Below are 20065 nucleotides of genomic sequence, written 5' to 3'. Positions count from 1 at the left end.
TTAAATGCGTAAGTTTGACTGAAGAATCAGAGAAAGCCTCCTCCCCACATTGCTCCCTGTTCGCTCCCTCACCCCACAGGCCAGCCCTCACCATCTGCACAGCCTTGCTGAGGTCACAGTCAGCAAAGATGATGAGGGGTGACTTCCCACCGAGCTCCAGGGACACCTTCTTCACGTTGCTCAGGGCACAGCTGAAAGAAACAGTGTAGGTGGGGTTGGGTCCATGCAGATGGGTACGCAGGGCTCGAGGAAGAGGGGGCCAAGGGCAGCTCCAAAGCATGTTTCACTTGAAAGAGCAAGCAGAGGGGTAGCGGGAGCCCCATGGGAGACCAGGCCCAGCACCTTCCCCATCCCTCCCTGGCCGACTACTCCTTGCTGCCGCCCTGACTCACTGGCTCCCACTGTGCTTCCTCCTCTTCCAACACCCGAGCCCACACCCACCTCAGGCCTTGCTCTCACTGCTCCCCCTTCTGGTCACTCCTTCTTCAGATGTCCCTGAAGCTCATTTCTCACTTCCTGCAGGCCTCTATTCCCAAGCTGTCTTTTTAGGGTGCCTGCCCTGACAGCCCCATGTAAAACCCAAGCTCCCGTCACCACGGTGCCTTTGTCTGACCCCATCCACTTGAGCCTAAGGCCCGCTGGAGTGGGCAGGCATTTGTCTGAGCATGAACTAGGTGTTCCATGTCAAACTAATAAATCAGACACAGAGTCATCCTCCCTAGGGCAGCTGTAGTACTGTAGGGCTTTTAATGATGGGTGCCAACAGGGAGTAGCTGGGGGTCCTGTGCCTGTTGCCTCAGTGGACACGAAACGGACCTACTGATACTGTCCTCAGTGGACTGGGCCAGAGGAAAACAAGGCATCACACAGGGCAGGGGGCTCCTCACTCAGGACTGACTGCAGGAGGAGGACTCCTCTGTTTCAGGCACCAGCCACAGGGGCGTGGAGAGGATCCCGGGAAGACAGCAGCCACAGAGCCACAGATGCTGCTCACCAAACCCTTCTTCCCTGGAGTTCTCAGAGTGGACATTTCCTGAGTCCTCCCTCTGAACTTTCACACGCGCATTTGGACATGACTCTCACCTACATGTAGAGACTGGCCAGCTTTAGAATCAGAAAAGGTAAATGAGCTGCTACTACTACTGGCAGTTACCTCCCCTACTTTGTCATCTGTCTGTCTGCCTGTCCATCCTTCAGTCCCTCGCTCTCTCCACCGTCCTTCTCTTCAATACCAAGGCTTGCTCTGCTGCACTCAAAATGAATCAGAACAGCCAGCCCTGCCTGGTGCATCACAGGCTGCGACATCAGCCTCTACTGACCCTAAAGACATGACCCACCAGCCAATTGGCTGTGGCTCCTGACCCAAAAGTGGATGTTGTGTATAAGCATGGCGCCCACTTGAGAAGGGGGTCGCGGCCCAGGCTGGCTCTCAGAGGGCCTGTGCAGGGCTGAGGGGCACAGAGAGGCTCGTGGAGTTGTGGGGTCAAGGGCTTCAGAACTGACCCAGGGAAAGAGCTCTATCCCAGGCGCTCCGCAGCCACCTGAGCTCCAGCATCCCACCAATCCAAGTGAGCACCAGGAGCAGCTACCACCGGCCATGCCAAGAGTGTGCCACACACTAGAGATCAGAGCCTGTTGACCTGGCCTGTGGGCACTGGGCGCACATGGAGGCTGAGGAGCAGGATCGAGCTCACACACAGCACCGTCCAGTTCCAGACGCCAGAACCAGCGCCACATGGTGGCCTCTCCCACACACCCCACCACCTACCTTTTCATGATGTGCTTTCCCACCTCCGTGGAGCCTGTGAACCCAATTTTTCGCACATCAGGATGGTCTGAGAGTCTCTGGCCAACCAATGAGCCTGTGGATGGGAGTAGGCAGGGGAGGGGAGGGAGTCAGGGTGGTCTCCGAGGTGCTGGGGTGGAGAGGCATGAGCCCCTTTACCCTCACGTCCACCCCGAGGCCAGAACTCTGGGCCATGTTCTGTGTGCTTAGCACTGACGGTTCCTGAGGTTCTCTGGGTCTTGCTCCCTGTTAGGGCATAATTATATCTTCTCAAAATCCATACTGTATAGATGTAGATGTGAACAAAATCAACTCCATCTCTGTGTCCTGGATTTCATTTCATTGTTTAGCTTCATGCTGTGGCCTTTGACCGACCTCACTGTCTTCAGAAAGTATACCAAAGCTTTCTAGACGATTATCTGTGTTCCTTAAATGTAGCCATAAATATCTTTGTTAGTAACAGCCGTGAATGGCGTGACAACTGAGATAAATATCAAAGTGGTAATAGCATCCATTACAAACAATCACCTACCACAAGACCACCAGGCGGTATGGCCCCAGGTGATAGTGCATCCTTTAGCCCAGTGGTTCTCAACCTTCCTCATGCCGCAGCCCTTTAATACGGTTCCTCATGTTGTGGTGACCCCCAACCATAAAATTATTGCTACTTCATAACTGTAATTTTGCTACTGTTATGAATCGTAATGTAAATATCTGATATGCAGGATGTATTTTCATTGTTACAAATTAAACATAATTAAAGCATAGTGATTAATCACAAAAACAATATGTAATTATATATGTGTTTTCCGATGGTCTTAGGCGACCCCTGTGAAAGGGTTGTTCGACCCCCAAAGGGTCGCGACCCACAGGTTGAGCACCGCTGCTCTAGCCTGTCAGTTTTCAGTGCCCGAGTTATACTATAAAAAAGTACACTATCGGGTCTGTGCAGAGTTGCTGGGTCGTCCCTTCCACTCTGACCCAACCTTCCCATAAGTAGATTACCCTCCGGTAAATTCCGTTATATCCATGGAGTGGCCTGCTTCATCTTTGGATCTGAAGGTACCTCCTCACTCTGGTGGTCATTACCTTTGCCTACTGCTGGAATATGTGATGAAGCCCTGACCCCCAGTTTTTCAGATGTGACTGTATTTGGAGACAGGCTTTTTAAAGAGGCAATCAAGGTAAAATGAGGTCATCAACCAATCCAATCAGGGTTGTGATGCCTAACACAATCCGACTGGTGTCCTTACAAGAGCAGCTTAGACAGGCACACGCAGCGGAAAGGTCCTGAGAAGCCTCAGAAGGAACCAACCCTTCTCACACTTTGATCTTGGACTTTTAGCCTCCAGAACTATGAGAAAGCTATGTCTGTGTATTTTTAAATTTATTGATTTTGAAAGGGAGAGATTGATTTGTTGTTCCACTTATTCATACATACATACATTCATTGATTGATTCTTGTATGTGCCCTGACCAGGGATCAAACCTACAACCTTGGTGTATCAGGACGAGGCTCTAACCGACAGAGTTACTCAGCCAGGGCTCAATGCCTATTGTTTAAGGCCCCCAGTCTATGGCACTTTGTTACAACAGCCCAAGCAAACTCATACAGTCCACATGTAGCTTTCAACCTATCAAGGTAGACACCCAAGGGTGCAGGCAACCAGATTTCCAGCTTTTACAGGGTCTCCAGCAGATACCCAAGGATTGCCTGGCCTGGCTGTGGGGGCGGTGGTGTTCCAGCATCACAGACTCCAAAAGGCCTTCCTTGGGAATGCAGCCTGGCCAGGAGGGCCCAGGCATGGCAAGACGGGGTGTGGAGGGCCCAGGTATGCAGACCCAGGCATTCACTACCCCACCTGTTTGGAATGCTTGGAAACTAGCTTGCCCCTTATCCCATGGCCTTCCACTTTACCGCAAGCCCTGCATAAACCTTGTCCCCAAATGTGGCTAATTCCTATTCACCCTCAGATCCCTTTTTCAATTAGGCTCCAGGGTCACCCCTCCCCCTTCCCACTGGCTCTGCACTGGGCTGCTCACCTGCCAGGGCACATAATACAGTAGGCCCTGTTCTGACCAAGTGTATCTCCAGCTGCCTGGAGCCCTGGATCCCCCAGATGCCCATGTCCCCATTCACACCCTTACCAGATCCTGGGAGGATGTTGATCACGCCCTTGGGAATGCCAGCCTTCAAGGTCAGCTCTGCAAACTTCAAGGCTGTGAGCGGGGTCACCTAAGGAGGCAGGAAAGAAGATTGGGTCAGAAGGGATTGGGAAGTGGGGCTCTGCCCTCTTCTCCCAGCAGCCTAGGTCGCAAGCAGGGAGGGGCAGCCATGGCAGGAAGACCCCTGGGGGAAGCCACGTTCATGCCTCATCATAGTGGCACCACCAACCAGTCAGCTTCCCTCATGCTCCAGCTGGGAGCCAAGAACAGGGCTTGCTAACCTCGGTACCTTTCGGCACCTTCTCCTGGCAGGACTTCCGCCCCTCAGCCAGGCCTGGACCCTGTTCTGCATGTGTCACTGTTTACACTGAGCCATCAGGGAGTGCAGAGTCTGAGGACTGCCCAGCAGGGCATCATACGCAGAGCGCTGCAGGGCATACCCACTTCCTGCCTCCTCAGAAAAAAACGGCTCCTTCTCTGGCTGTGGTGCCACCTTAGTTGCCCACATGCTGGGCTCTGGCAGCACCTCAGCCAAGGAGAGCCTGGTGCTCCAGGGTCCAGCTGTGACTCTGATAACCACTCCACTGCTGGGGGTGGTGTCCTGCCCTTGACCAGCCAGCAACTGACCTTCTGGAGGAAGAAGGAATTAATTGGTGACCCAGGAAACTCTCCTGTCTGGGTAAGGCTATGCCCCACCCACCACCAGGCCTCAGGCTCAGGGGCCAGACCTGTGAGGTGTGGGCCCTGGGAAGGTCTTCGTGTTTCCAAGGGCAGTGGGCTAGTGAGGGGGTCTTCCAGGGACAAAGCTCCCCCCATAAAAAGGGGGGAGGCTGAGGGTCCTCTCAAGGGGTTGTTGTGATGCTTAAATAAGCACATGCATGTAAATTATTACTAGTATTAATTCGTTATATATGTTAAAATGCTCAAGGAGTGCCTAACTCCAGGCACTATAATACTACAAATGTCAACTATCATTATTTTTTTTTTACCTTTATATCCTTGGGGCCAAATTGCCCCAAAGAAGCTGGGGAAGTGAGAAACCTCCTGGGCCCACTGTTGAGAGCTGCCTGCTGGTGTACCTCACATTCAGTTCCTGACTCCCCTGAAGGCATCAGGGAGGGGGCTGTTACTGTCAACGCACAGATGCAGAGGCTGAGGCTCAGGCATGAGGGGGTATCTTCACCCCTGGGGGCCCTTGCTCAGGCCCTCCGGACCTGCATGAGCAGCCTCTGACATCCTACCTCTGTGCCTTCTGTAAGGGGCTGGGGTGGCAAATGTACAAATTCCACTGCTCACTCCACTTCCCTCCAGGACTTTGGTCTCTGAAGCCAAACAGGAGACCACAGCACCAGCTCTCTAACAGACCCCTGCAGGCTGTGAGACCACTGCAGGCTGTGAGACCACTGCAGGCTGTGAGACCACTGCAAGCTGAGAGACCACTGCAGGCTGTGAGGTCACGGCACCTGCTCTCTAATAGACCCCTGCAGGCTGCCTCAGAGCACAGGCACAAAGCAGGGTTTCCGCTCCCCAATCCAGAATTCCTGTGCTGTGGAGAAATACCTGGCTCCACTCACCAGGCAGCTGCAAACACAAGCACAGTTATCCTGACACAGCGACCTAAGGGCTAAAAGAACACGAAGTCTGCTTATGGCACTGGCCCTTCCAGCTTCCTCCTCTCTCCCAGGCCTGCTCTCCACTTCAGGGCCAGGCTTCCTGATATGGCACCAAAGGTCCTGCTGGAGGCAGCTCCCATCTGACTCTGCAGGCCCTGATGGGGCAATGTATCAAGTCTGGCAGGAGCCCCTCTTCCCAGCGCACGATGGTATGGGACACTGAACGGTTTCTGATCGGAGCTGTGAGACCAGTCTAGTGATGCAGTTTGCGGGGCCCACAGCAGGCCGGCTCTCATCAGCAGTATCTTCCTTTCTTGAGGAGAAACCAGGACTGGTGTGGGCAAAGGGCGAATGGCCATCTGACTGCTCCCTTCCAGGTGCCTCCCCATAACCTCTGCAGCCCTCGGCCTGCCCATACCCACCTGGGCAGGCTTGATCACCACTGTGTTCCCAGCAGCCAGGCAGGCGGCCGTCTTCCAGGAAAGCATCATCAGGGGGTAGTTCCAGGGGATGACAATGCCACAGACCCTGCCGTACAGAAGAAGAAGGCCTTCATCTCTCCACTCGGCTTGGTGCCCACCGCAGGCCTTCCAGCTTCCTCCTCTCTCCCAGGCCTGCTATCCACTCCAGGGCCAGGCTTCCTGATATGGCACCAACGGTCCTGCTGGAGGCAGCTCCCGTCTGCCTTTGCAGGCCCTGACGGGGCAGTGCATCCGGTCTGGCAGGAGCCCCTCTTCCCAGGGCACGATGGCATGGGACACTGAACGGTTTCTGATCGGAGCTGGGAGACCAGCCTAGTGATGCAGTTTGGTAGGGCGTGGCACCAAGCAATGGGGGCAGTGACAGCAGGCAGGCATGGGTAAGGACCTGGCAGCTAGAGAGAGGGCCCAGGGTGACACGGCAGGCAGGAGGGCCTCCTCCTGCTGGGTTTGAATCATTTCCCCAGTCCCTAGTCTTGTCTACGCTGACTGGACACTTCTCTTTTTCCTTCCACTGAGCACTTGTCTCTGCTCTTGCCCCTTTCTCCATCAGTATTTCTGTTCCTTGGGCTTCGTAGGAGTCTCTCATTTTAAAGCACATTAATTATTATACTGTTTTCAGATGCATTTTTTAGTCTACTCTCTGTTTTCCTCCATGACCCTGACTGATATAGGGTTTTTGTGGTGATTACATAAAATTAGGGTTATAAAGTAGTTAAAATAGTGCCGGCCACAGAACAGGCATGTGGAAGTGGAAGCTGTTTTTATCCCGAGAATAGGAATTTTCATCAATTTTTATCATTGTTTTTTATCTCCAGCACCTGAAATGTCTGGCACATAGTAGTTGGCAAATAAATAGATGTTCAATAAATACATAAACAGAAGACGCTATCAGTGCCCCACACATTGTGTTGCATGAAAAGCACCTGGGGTGTGGCCACTCTCCACTCTGTGCTGGGACTCACCCAATTGGCTCCTTCCTGGTCAAGGTCAGGTTTCTGTTGGGTCTGGCCTGGTTGATGGGGATGGTGGAGCCCTGGAAGAAGCATGGTGGGGTGAGGGTGAGGGGGTGTCAGTGGGAAGTACCAGCCCAGTTTCTCTTCCCTTCACTTTGGGCAGCCAGCCTGCCGCTGAGGCCCAGGGAAGAGCAAGGTTTTGTCTGTGTCCTGACACCCCCACTACCCAGATGGGTAGGAGACCCAAACCCCTCAGCTTATGTATAATGCTGTTTACAACATTCAGAGTAATGTGCTGCCCTCGGGCTTCCCTGCCGGGCCGGGCCTGCCTGTGTGAGCTCTCCTGCGGTGGGAAGGCGCCTGGTCCCCACCTGGATCTTGTCACACCAGCCAGCAAAGTAGCGGAAGGTCTGGATGGACATGCCCACGTGAGTCTTCAGGGCCAGGGTGTAGACAGCGCCTGCATCCAGAGCCTCAATGGTGGCCAGCTCTTCCTGATGCTGCTCCATGAGGTCTGCCAACCTGGCCAAGGCATGGAGGAAGGGGGGAAGATGGGCTCAGGCCTGGCACACCCTGGCCTGCTTTTTCAGGGCTGTTCTTCAAGGAGTCAGGAACCCTGCCCTGCACACTCAGATGTGCTGGCCTCAGTTTCCTCATCTGTGAGATGGAACAGTAACATTTACTTCGCTGGATGAGTGTGAAGATGATGTCCTCTGTCCTGCTCTCCGTTCCTCTCTCCCTTGCTTCCTCCCCGAAATATCGATGGATTGACTACTTTATAATAATCCTCACACTTGATCCTGCAGAGGAGGCTGCCTGCCTCCAACAAGGAGGTCCCCATCCCAGAAGGCCACCCTCTCGGTCTCGGGGTGGCCTCCACCAGGGGAAAGCCTCTCTGGCTTCCAGCACCAGCTAATCCAATGGAGGATGCTCCCAAAGCTGGCATCTCCAGGGATGGAGAGGGAGGGATGATGGGAGCGATGCAAGGGAAGGCATGTCTACACAGTCCTCCTGGAGTCTGAACACTCCAACATCCAGTTGTTCTCCCACGGTTCTGGCGGGTCTGCTGCTGTGGACAGCCTAGGAGTTAGAATAGTGGCCCCCTTCCTGATATGAGGATCGAAGGTATCCAAGGGGTAGGGTGGACGGAGAAAGGTGGAGACCACCTACCTAGAGCAGCCCTGTCTTGCACAATGGGAAGTACCAGCCCAGGATCAAAGCCTGCTGACCTGTTTCCACTCTGCTCTTTTCTGCCTACAGCCACTGGCAAGGCTCTAACACCCCCAGGCCTGGTCCAGTCCTGCCTATACCTCCAGTCCTCCCAGTGGCTGCCCATAACACGCAGGATACAGCTCCAACCCTGTCCTGACACCTCCACCTGATCCTGACCCTCACGATCCCACTCCGGCAGCTGGGTGTGACTGGCTCCCCAGATTCTCAGGGAGGTTCTGTCTTATCTCCCTGGGGTTCTGGGGAGCTTACAAGTGACTTTCTCTAACTCTCCCCTCTGGATCTATCTTCCCAGCTCCTCCCACAATTGCATCATGTCTTATTCCTATAATATATTCCATATTCCACAAAAACCATGGTAGTCCTACTTCCCTCATTGAACCAGGGGTGCTCTGCAGCCATTTCTCAGGGAAATTCCAGGGCAGCAATGGGCACACCTCTTCCCTGGGGACTAGGAGGCTGCATGGGGCAGGGAGCAGGTCACCAGGAGTTCTCAGGCCTTGACATGTCTGTCCATCCAGTTGAGTCTCCACTTACAGCTGTGCATGGCACCACCTCCTCACTATCTTTGTTGTCAGTGGGGTCATCACATGTGCCACCAGATGGAAAGAGAGCATCTCCAGGGAAAGGCACTTTCTTCTGGGCTGGCACCGTCTACCACAGGGTCCCTGTTCCAGGGCCAGTAGCTCACCACTACCAGCCCAGGCATGCACGCTTCATAGCTCTGACTGACCTTCAGAGGCTCTAGGTCATTAGCCAATGGCTGCCTAAAATTGATGGATGCTCCAAGAAATCTTGAAACTAAAGGCATGCTTGGCATGCCCAGCCTCCATAGCCCTCACCTGGCCCCAACCCCACCATATCTATTCCATTTTGCAAGTCATGCAAGCCCCTCTCTCTGCTTCCCTGCTGCGGGGGCTGCCTTGGCATGTTTGACCTCTGGAATGGAAACAAAAGGCATTCCGATGGCATGGCCAGGGTGGGGCCTCTCCCGCCAGATGACCAGCACTGATGTGAGGGTCATAGGTATTCAGGGGGTAGGGTAGACTACATCATCACCAGGCTCCGTGCCTGAGGGCTTCCCCAGAAACCAGATCATCAAAGCCAGGTTCCTGAAACCGGCTCACCAGGCTTTTGGATACTGCTCTGTTCGTCTGTCCAGCACCCTCCCTTCTGCTGGAAACATCACCCCACCTTTCTTGGGGGTGACTGCTCCACCTCCACTCAGACCACCTGGTTCTAGGGGAGCAGCTCCTCTCTTCCAGGCCTCATTCCATCCTGTGGTCACAAGCCAGAGCAATCCCAAGTCCTTCTCTAAGACTTCTGATTGGAGCTAAGGAGGGAGGGCCATTTACAACCTGACTTTACAAAAAGGGGGTGGGGGGAATGTGAGGATGAGCCCGTCCCTGCTGTTGTCGGCCTCTGTGCACACCAGCCCTGGGCTGGTCCAGGTGAGCATCCTGTCTGTCTGGGTCTTCCCAGAACCAGCTGTTAGCTTTGCCAGTTTGTGGTTCCACTCCCTCACTTTTGCACCTCCTCATCTTTGCTCACACTGTCCCCTCTACTCTTTCCCCTGAGGTCACTTGCAAAATCCCTCTTGCCTCTCAAGTCACTTCCTCTGAGTAGCCTTTTATGAGCCTCGGGTCTTGGGGACCTGTCTGGAACCCCAATTCTTCTTGAAAGGACCTGAGCATCCATCCTCGCCCTGAGCTGAAGGTGGTGGGAGCTGACAGGTGGGTGGGTGGCTCTCACCTGTACAGGAGCCGGCCCCGGTCCCGGGCACTGATCTTCCCCCACAATCCATTCTCAAAGGCATCTTTTGCAGCAGCCACTGCCTTGTCAACATCGCTGACCTGGGCCAGGGACACCTGGCAGATGACCTGTGGTGGAGCAGAACTCTGAAGCCTTCCCTGGGCTCCGTGGACACAGACACGCCTGCCTGCTCCCCAGCCACCTGGGTGCACTCAGAGAGGAAATTCTACCAATGGAAGGGCACTGGGAGGGTGCAACCAGAGTAAGATGAGGCCTGGGAAAGGTCTATTTGTGTTTGTACATACCAGGGACCTTCTCATCACTTTCTCACTGAGCCCACATAGGGCAACAGACTTGGGCTGCCCACTAAGGCTGAGCATTTTCAAACCAAGAGCATAGACGCATTCATTTAGTGAGTCCCAGGCAAAAGGTTTATTTTTTAAGTGGAATAGGCTAGACATTGGAGGTGACTAGACCTGTCCCCAATCTGCATTGCATGCCCTAAGGGTACCCATATGGATGCCCTAAGGGTACCCATATGGTCTACAGCATGGGCCTGGGTGCAGGTGGGAGAGAAGGGCTAGAGGGCGAAGGCCAGGGCTTTCTTGCTGGTCACTACAGACAGCACCTGCTGGGCAGCCCTGTCCACACACCCTCTATCCCAGGACTCCCAAAACAGGCTTTGAGGCGCTGACAGCACTCCATGCTGTTGCCAAGGGCACTGTACCCTTTGTCTGTGTCCCCACACCTTGTCCGTCTCTTTGTGAAGCACTTTCTTTAAATTTCCCTCCAATGAGCCACGTTGAGTGTGCTACCTATTTTCTGCAGGGACCGGAGCGATACTGTAAGATGGGGCAGGATAGAAAACGTTTGGTAGACACCTGTAAGAGTAAGTGTTGTCCCAAGTATATACACGTGTGAGAATGTGTGTGTACATGGGTCATGGTGTGAGAGGGTCATAGTCAAGAATCCTGACAAACATAGGATTCAAGGAAGAATTTCCAGACATTAGGGTACAAATATTCAAGAAGGTGGGGCCATTCTGGGATAACTGTTGAAGTGTGGAGGGGAGGGAACGGTTTGAAATTTATTCCAGTCCTAGAGCAGGCCCTTTAGAGTCCTGCCCCAACCCCCCCACCAACCCGTCCACACTACACCTCCCTCTATGTCATTCTTGTAGGGAGGACTGGCAATGGACTGCTCTTTTGTGTCCAAGCAGAGGTCCCCTGGGCCAGGACCCGCCGGTGTCAGATAGGGGAGTAGATGGGAAGGCACACCATGGATGGGGGAGCAGGGGGGGGGAGGAAAAAGAAGGTGCTGGGCCTGCACTCACACTTCCATCTGTCGGGTTGATGGTCTCATAGGTCTTGGCACCCTCGGCATCCACAAATGTGCCCCCAATAAAGAGCTGGTGGGGCATTCGGAGGGTCAGCTTGTTCACTGTCATTTCCACCTGGAAAGAAAGGTTTCACAGGCTTTAGCTGTAGTGTGGATTCTTCACAAATGGGCATCATTGGCTGGCACAGACCCACATGGAGACACAGGAAACACAGATGGATAGACAACCACTGGCATGCATGTGTGTGTGCACGTGCACACACACACACACACAAGCACACACACAAGCACACACCCAAGGGGTCTATTATATGAGAAGTCTGAGGATCTGAGTGGTAAGAGGAAATGAATAGAATGGGCTCTGAGGCCAGACTGCCTGGGTTGAAGTCCTAGCCCTGATACTTACCTGCTATGTGACCTCAGGCTGTTTGCTTGGCCTTCACACATAGAAAGTAGGTGGACAGGCCCTTGTAAGCCGCCAGACATGACACCAGCCCCACCACTCACTTACCCACATATCTGCAATTCCATGCTGAATGCAGGAACCTCTGGGAAGCCTGTTCATCAGTCATCTGTTCACAAATCTATAGCCAACCTGAGGTCCATCCTGACCGCCTGTGTTTTCTTCATCAGGTTTTGTTTCAAACTACCAGCCAGACAAACTACCCCAAAGCTAACTGCTGTAGGAGTTTGTACCAAGATAACCTAGAGATAATTTTCAAGAATATCTTTAAGAAACACCCTAGCTAGGTGGCTCAGTTGCTTGGAGCATTGTCCTGTACACCAAAAAGGTTGCGGATTTGATCCCTGGTCTGGGCACACATGGAAGGCAACTGATCGATATGTTTCTCTCTCTCTTTCTCCCTTCCTCTCTCTAAAAAAATCAATAAACATATCCTTGGGTGAGGATTAAAGGATAAATAAATAAATAGTTTCTCTAAGAAACAGACTTGCAATTACTTCATCACTCTTCCATAATACAAGTTAAATGTATAGCAACATTTATTTTCCTTATTGGGAAAACACTCCCAATTCTTTTCTCTCTTGCTTTCTTTTTTCCCTGGCATTTCAACAAAAATAATTTAATGCAGAGAATTGGTAACACAGGTGATGGAAGAGCTGAGAAGCCGTGAGTCAACCCAGACATCAGCAACAGCACGAAGTCACTGCCCTCACTAAATTACAGCGACAAATGGAGGAGAAGGTCGTACCAGAACCAGGGTCTAGGGCAGGGGTGGGCAAACTTTTTGACTCGAGGGCCACAATGGGTTCTTAAACTGGACCGGAGGGCCGGAACAAAAGCATGGATGGAGTGTTTGTGTGAACTAATATAAATTCAAAGTAAACATCATTACATAAAAGGGTACGGTCTTTTTTTTTTTTTTTAGTTTTATTCATTTCAAACGGGCCGGATCCGGCCCTCGGGCCGTAGTTTGCCCACGGCTGGTCTAGGGCCACCCAGGGGCACCAGAGTCGAGGCAGGTAATCTAGGAGGGGCTGTGGGCACAGCAGAGATGCAGCTGGAAAACCCAACAAAGGAGAAAGAGGGAGAGAAATGCTCGGGAGAGGCCTCTTCCTATTGTCCTAGTCCCGTGTCTTGGGACTCAGAACTTACCCTACATACTGAGCCTTAGACAGCAGTTTCCTCTGTTGAGTTTGCCCCACTGCCCTGGCATCCTCGGGTTCCCCAGAGCTGCCAGGGAGAGCTTGGGACACTGAAAGGTGGGCACGTGGGGGGTCCTGCCTTCCTGTACATCCAGGTTACCCCCGTGTGTTCTGTTGGATCCATAGCAGTAGATGCCTGAGGGGTCTGTCGGGTCATGCCCATGTGGGGAAGCCCAGAACTCACGTAGTCAATGATGCACTCGCTCTCTTTGTCATCCCCTCGCAGCTTTCTCACTAACAGCTGGATGAAGTCCTTGAAAGTGGTTGCCATGTAAACGTCTTCATTCTCCAATTCCACACCATCGCACAGCTCTTTCACCTCCTCCACCAGTCTGAAGGAGAGGAGGTTTTTAAAAGTGGGAGCATGGGAAGAGGCGTGGCAGACCTGCGCTATTCTAGCAGCAGAGGTGGTGGTGCCAAAGACATTTCTCCCAGCAGCCACAGCATGAGTGTTAGTCTAGAATTGGGGTTAAGATCCCAGTCCATGGACTCAGGAGGCCCTGGTTTCAAGTTCTGGCTCCACCACTTACTAATTTATGACCTTGAGCAAGTGGCAAACTCTTCTGAGTCTAAGTTTCTTCACCTGTAATATGGGAATAATAAAAGCTCTGCTACCACTCTGTGATGAGTAAATGAGATAATCCAACTATTAATAATAATCTTCAAAAGATACTGTTAAAGATTAAAAAGCAAGCCACAGATTGAGAGAAAATATTTCTAAATCATATATCTGGTAAAGGGCTTTTATTCAGGATATATTACAATTTCTCAAAACTCAACACTAAGAAAAAAACAACCTAAGTACAAATGGTCAGAAGATTGATCAGATGTTTCACCAAAGAAGAAACATGGATGACATATGAAAAGATGCTCAATATCATTAGTCATTAGGAAAGTGCAAATTAAAACCACAAGCTATGGCTGCATACTCATTAGAATGTCTTAAAATTATAAAGCCGGACCTTACCAACTGAGTTCTCATACACTGCTGGTAAGACTGTAAAATGGTACTTTGGAAACCACTCTGTAAAGCAGTTGCTTAAAATTCAAACATATACTTTCCATTTCACTTGTAGGTATCTACCCAAGATAAATAAAAGCCTACGTAAAGACTAAAGATGATAGAGCAAGAAACCAAAAATTCATCCCTCCACCTACATAACTATTGAAATGGTAGAACTGTCTGAATCAGATGTTTTGAAACTCTGGACTCAAGTGAACATTGGAAGTATCCAGGGGAGACAGCATGAGGAGGAGGGAGGTAAGTGTTGGCAAATTACAGCATGCCTCTCTCTGGCCAGTGATTGGTTCATGACTCCACCAGAGACAGTAAATTCAAGTCAAGGACTTCTGTGAAAACTGCTGAAGGAGCAATCCCCTTTTCAGTGGGAAAGCTGGAAAGGCAAGAAATGAGACCAAAGCTACTGTGCAGCCATCTTGTCACTATGAAGAAAATCCCTGCCCCCAAATGAAGCAACAGATGGTGACAAGTCAATGACATAATTTGACTCTTTGGAGTCGTCAATTATTATGCCTAAAGAAAGCTACTGTAGACTTTTGAACTTTCTTTTTTTTTCTTTTTGGCTTTTTTGCTCAAACCAAACTGAATAAATTAATTACTATTGTTATAAGAAAAGATGTTCTAGTGTATTCCACATCCTTCTCTCTTTTTTATTTTTAAATATGTTTTTATTGATTTTAGGGATCAAGCCCACAACCTGGGTATGTGCCCTGACTGGGAATCGAATTGGTGAACTCTTGGTTCATGAGTTGATGCTCAATCACTGAGCCATACTGGCCGGGCTCTTTTTCTTTTTAATCCTGAACCTTCTGTTTATACACTGTTAAATGGAAGGCAGGACAATTCATAGGAAGTTGAGGAATAGGTAAACTAATCTATGGTGAAAGATTGTCTATGGGCCATGGGGCTACTGACTGGAAAGGAGGAGGAGGGAACCTCGTAGGGTGAGACTGGTGTCTATCTTGATCAAGATATAACTTATGTTATATCTTTCATATATAACATCATCTATAGTTTATATATTATATAGCTTGTGTGGGTTACACAAGTTAAACCAAAGCCTACCAAACTATCGTCTTAAGATCTGTGCATTGCACTGTACATGAACTTATACCTCAATTTTAAAAATATTGAAATCATGATTCCCTTACCCCCAACACATATCTAGTGGGAACACTTGTGAGGTTAGACTCATTTGCTCAGGCCCAACCTGCCTGTCCTCCCCCACCTTCTGCATACTTTGGCTTTCACTGGAGGCATTGGAGCTTGTGGCAGTTTTAAAACAGTCATACATTAGCTGATTCTCTTCCCATTGAAGGGTTAGGTCTCTGTCCCTGCCCCTGAGTCTGAATAGGCTTGTGACTGCTGAGACCAATCAAGTCAGGAGCAGTGACTCGATGGGGAGGCTTTCCAGGCTGGGTGACGACAGGTGCTACCACACCTGCATTGTTTGCTGGCACTCTTGCTCTCAGCACCGCGAAAAGTCCAAGTCCCCGAGCCACCACACGCAGGTGCCTGGTCAGTGGTGCCAGCAAAGCAGCTGCCAGCCTTCCTGGCCCAGGTGCCAGCATGGCAGTGAGAAGCCAGCTAGCAGTAGTACATCCCTACTCAGCTGTCCTAGCTCCTGCCAGTCCACTGACCTGTAGTCATTCAGGGTGGCCTGCCAGGCCTGCACTCACGGGCCCTTTCTGGATCACTGACCTGCTAACCATGAGTATAACAAATGGTGGTGGTTTCCCGCCATTACGTTTTGGGCTGATGAGTGGCACGGCCTCAGACACCTGGGATAGGATCCCTCTCCCACCCCCTCCCCCCCGACTCTACCCCCCTCGCCCCCGCCAACACTCCTGGCCTTTACCAAGCATTTCTTTCCCTCTTTCTCCTTTGTTGGGTTTTCATATATACCTCACCACATCCACTGATGCGGCACCTGACTTGAAGAAATCGGTGGAGTCTTCTACCTCCAGGACATTGGGGAGAATCCGTTTCCAGGCACTCTGAAAAACAGGCGTGGTGAGAACATAGGTCTCAAGGGAGCTGGGAGCAGGTGTCAGCTGGGTGACAGCAGCCCCTGATGTGTGCACGGTACCAGGCTTGGCTCTCGGTCCACTCCAAGGTGCAGCTGCCTCAAGGAGCCTGAAGGTCCTGGACTGACCACCCCCTGAAGTGTTTAGAACTCTACGTGTGTACACACTCTAGAAGTACCTGATTCTTTTGATGACTGTTAGGCTCTTTGCCAACATTTTTTTAGATCCTAACAGGTGCTACTAAATTGACCTTTTTCATGCGCATGCTCTCCTCTACCACTCACAACATCCACGGAGGTGGGTTTTATTCCTTCCATTTCACAGATGGGCTCAGCCATAGCAGCTTTTGACTCAAGTCCAGCTCTATAAACACGTAATCTCATGCCACTCCGAATGCCACCCAATTGTAACCAGAGGGTCAGTTTGTCCAGCTGGCCCTCTAACCCCAGGGCAGACGGACCCCAGGGAAGACCTTGGGCTTGGCACCTGACTCAGCTATTCCAGGGGCTTCTGTTTCATTGTCTCCTGTTGACAATGAGTCCCTAGAAGAGCCATAGATAACTGACCAAATCTCAGGCTTCCAGAAGTAGAGGAAGAAGGGGCAAGAGGACATAGAAAGCCCCAAGACAGGATAGAACCAACACTGGGCCTGGGGCCAGCACATCCACAGAGAGTGTGCAGAGCCTGACTCCAGGGAGTGTGAGTCACAAAACACATGTGCAGTGCAAGACCTGCCCAACCAGACGGTAGCCCTGAAGTGGTCTCACCCGCACAGCCTCCATGGTGACCAGTTCTGCCTCCGTCAGCTCCAGGGCGCTGCTGTCTTCTCCCCTGAAGAAGTGCGAGGCCGGGATCATCTTGCCATCCTCCAGCTGGATGTTCTTCACCAGCAGCTGCACAAGAAAGGATGTTCAGGGCCTGTGGTTGCCCTTATGCCGGGAAGAGAGCAAGTCTGCAGAGAGCGCTGTGCTTCACCTCCAGCCCCCACCGCGAGAAAGGCATAGGGAGTCTCAGATGCATGAGGAGGCGTTCAGAGTGGGGAGGCTGCTGTGTAAGGACACAGAGGAAACTGGAGCTCACGCTCACCTCTCCCTGTCACCCACCCCACCATGCTCTTGTTCTTTTACGTGTAATGGCTTTATTATTTCTATAAAATCAGTGCCCGTGCATTAGACAGAATAATTCCAGCACTACTTTGAAAACCAATTGAGAAAACAATTCATCACCAAACTCCCCAGCTCCCAAACCCCATGAGAGCATCTGGCGAAGGTCATATATGCCTCTCTGGGGGACAGAGGGGCGTAACGAGGTAGGAAGAGGAGCAGATATACTGTTGGGTAAAGAAGGACATCTCTGTTTGATAAGAAGTCTATAAGAATGGCATATACCACACATGTCCTAATAGATCTAGTGCCAAGTCCCATGCCTGACCCCCAGCCTGCTGCCTTTTGAATATGTTCTGGAGCTTTCTGTGAGCTAAAGCCCAGCCATACCCAGCTGGAAATTCCCGAGAGACGGTTCAACCACGGGTTTCCACCAAGGCTGCCCCTTTGCTCTGCTGTGCCTGCGAATATCACAGAGGACGGAGCTGGTGCCCTTCCCCCATAACAGGGCCCTGCTGCAAGCGTGGGCTCTTAGTGGCCTACTTCCGTACCCGTGTCCTCCCCTACGTGGGCAGATAAGCATGGCCCTGCACAGAGAGGCCAGGGGCTATGCCTCTTTGACCCCCACCCTAACGCGGGGGTGCAGAAACTGAGAATTGAGTCATGTGAGGATGCCGGGACATGATCAGCTGATGTAAGTCACACTGCAGAGCCTGTCCTGATTAAGGCTGGACTGCTCCAGGACCCTCTGTCCTAGCCTGCTCCCCGAATGGTCCAGAAATCACGTGCACAAGATTTCCCATCTCAGGAACCGCTTCTAGGAAATGTGATCCAAGACAGACCTGGTCTTCCAACCGCATTTATCAGTCATGATAAATTGGCCTGCACACACACACCAATGCAGCCAAGAGTCGGCATCCAGGTTTTGTTGACATCCCCTAACATGTTTGCAGTCCCTTGCCTGTCCTCTTTCTCCCCTGCCCTGGTATCTTAAGGCCCCAACCTGCTCAGCAATGCACGGAGTGAGCACTAATAGAGAACCATGGCCAACTGGTGGGCCTCAGAGCCAGGATTTTAGGGTTTCAATCCCAGTTCTGCCACAAACTGGGGTTTTTTAAAAAAAAATTTCTGTGCTTCTGTTTCCTCCTCTGTAAAATGGGTATAATATTCATATCTCATAGGGTTGTTGGGAGAATTAAATTTAATACATGGAAATGTTTTAAAGCTGTGCCCAGCACACAGAAAGTGCTCCATAATATTAGCTGTTTCTGAGCTGCAGAGTCTGCTAATACAAATTGAAGCATGCCCTGTGCCTGGCATGACTCCAGGGCTCTTCAAAGAGAAGGAAACTGAGACACAGTGCTCTAATGACCACGCCAGTGGCGCTTGGACACTCTGCAGGACTAATATGAGGCCCCAAGTTCAGGACTCCCTGCAGAGAGCTTCCCCTGATCCTGAAACTCTCACAGGACACCCAGCTCTGGGTAGGTAGGACACCTGGTCAAAAAGAGCAAAAGGCCAGCCTTCCTGGAATAGGGAAGTGGGCAGACCCAGTGTCCAGGGGCACACATGGACTCCTAGAGCTTGCCATCTTATTTTCTCCAGAGCAGGCTGGGGTCTAACTGCAGGGTCAGAACCCCTGGGCAGAAGTCTGTGTGGCCTTGAAATCTCAAGGGACATGTGGCCCGCAGCAGCACTGTTACCATTCTGTCATCATTCCCGAAGAGGATCAATCCCGCTTTGGTGACCACCCCCGGCCGGTGGGCTCCCGGGATGGGCAAAGCTTCTCCTTCAGGCACCAGGCCCGCGGTGTTCAGCATGGAGTTGAAAAACGTCAGCTTCTGTTTCGAAACAGGACAGGAAAACCAGAAGGCAGTGAATGAGAAGAGGCCCCACTGCTGGCAGCCTAGGCAGGACTGGGCAGGGCAGGGAGATGAAGTGGGGGCGGGGGACAGTGCTATGCGGGCCTAAGACTCTGCCTCCAGGGGCACAAGCAAGGCCTTGGCAGCCTCTGGAGCCCTTAAGCCCAGTGTGCCCCTCGGACCTTTGGTATTGGCCCCAGCCTCAGATCTCAGGCAGACAGATATCTGCTCAAGACACCACAGTGAGGACACCGGCCCTGGGGTGCCACCAAGCACTGGTCACTTTGAAAGGGGTCCTGTGGTGGTGAGGGCAGCAGGGGACTCCCGGACACAGTCTGGGTGGTTGGTCAATGATCAGGGGTTAGGACAGTCTGGGACTTTGTGGAGGACAGGATTGCCCTCCATGGGGTGCAAAGTCCCTGCTTATGGTCTTGCCAGACCCTGACCCCTCAAGAGAGTCTATAAGCACCATCTGACTTGCTTCCCGCCCAGCCCCTGGCCTAAGCCTGCTGCCCCTCCCCCTGGGGCTAAGTCTAAGTCAGTGGTGGACCTGGGGTCCCTATGAGCTCAGAGGTGAGAGTCAACCAAGACAGATCAACCTCAGATTTGCTGCAGGGCCTGAAGGCCTTGATCCTTTAGCCACCAGATGGTGGGTAGGTCCCATGGTCCTAGGGGAGGGGCTGAAGTGGCTGGGGCACTCGGGTGGGGTTGGAGTTCAGGGCAGTGGCTATTTGCCAAGCAGTTTTGCAGTCAGTGGGGCACACCGGTGCACCTAGCTCAATCCCAGTCACGCATGAACACACCTGCCCACAAGCCTCTGTCCAGGCGCCCGGCACCTTGTCGTTCCCACGGATCCAGTTATGAATGGCCTCTGCTGGCTGCTCCCAGTTGATCTGTGAGGCAGGACACGGCTGCTTAGCAGGTCTCTCTCCACTTGCTGACCACCTGGGTAACACCTATGCCCTGCCCTCCAGCCTGTTGGCCCTTGGCAGTAGGTGAAGCCCAGGGAAGAGAGCGGGGAAGTCCGGCTTCTCAGACACTAGTCTGAGTTCCTGAGCCGGGTGGGT

General features: G+C 52.0%; 1 protein-coding gene across 1 annotated transcript in view; it reads right to left on the bottom strand.

Annotated features, from left to right (window-relative positions):
- ALDH1L1 (aldehyde dehydrogenase 1 family member L1) overlaps nucleotides 1-20065 on the bottom strand; it is a 42449-nt gene that overhangs the window by 10606 nt on the left and 11778 nt on the right. Inside the window, exons 6-18 of the mRNA XM_036323007.1 lie at nucleotides 19802-19891; nucleotides 18840-18977; nucleotides 16801-16926; nucleotides 15912-16003; nucleotides 13170-13317; nucleotides 11316-11435; nucleotides 9983-10110; nucleotides 7372-7522; nucleotides 7010-7080; nucleotides 5988-6093; nucleotides 3935-4022; nucleotides 1769-1862; nucleotides 92-191 (exon numbers count right to left, since the gene is read on the bottom strand). Of these exons, the coding sequence (XP_036178900.1) occupies nucleotides 92-191; nucleotides 1769-1862; nucleotides 3935-4022; nucleotides 5988-6093; nucleotides 7010-7080; nucleotides 7372-7522; nucleotides 9983-10110; nucleotides 11316-11435; nucleotides 13170-13317; nucleotides 15912-16003; nucleotides 16801-16926; nucleotides 18840-18977; nucleotides 19802-19891 (1452 nt within the window). The remainder of the gene's footprint in view (nucleotides 1-91; nucleotides 192-1768; nucleotides 1863-3934; nucleotides 4023-5987; nucleotides 6094-7009; nucleotides 7081-7371; nucleotides 7523-9982; nucleotides 10111-11315; nucleotides 11436-13169; nucleotides 13318-15911; nucleotides 16004-16800; nucleotides 16927-18839; nucleotides 18978-19801; nucleotides 19892-20065) is intronic.

This window comes from Myotis myotis, unplaced genomic scaffold (assembly GCF_014108235.1).
Source record: "Myotis myotis isolate mMyoMyo1 unplaced genomic scaffold, mMyoMyo1.p scaffold_m19_p_9, whole genome shotgun sequence".
NCBI classification, from domain to species: domain Eukaryota; kingdom Metazoa; phylum Chordata; class Mammalia; order Chiroptera; family Vespertilionidae; genus Myotis; species Myotis myotis.
Note: the sequence above shows the minus strand (reverse complement) of the source record. Positions and strands in the feature narration are given on the sequence as shown.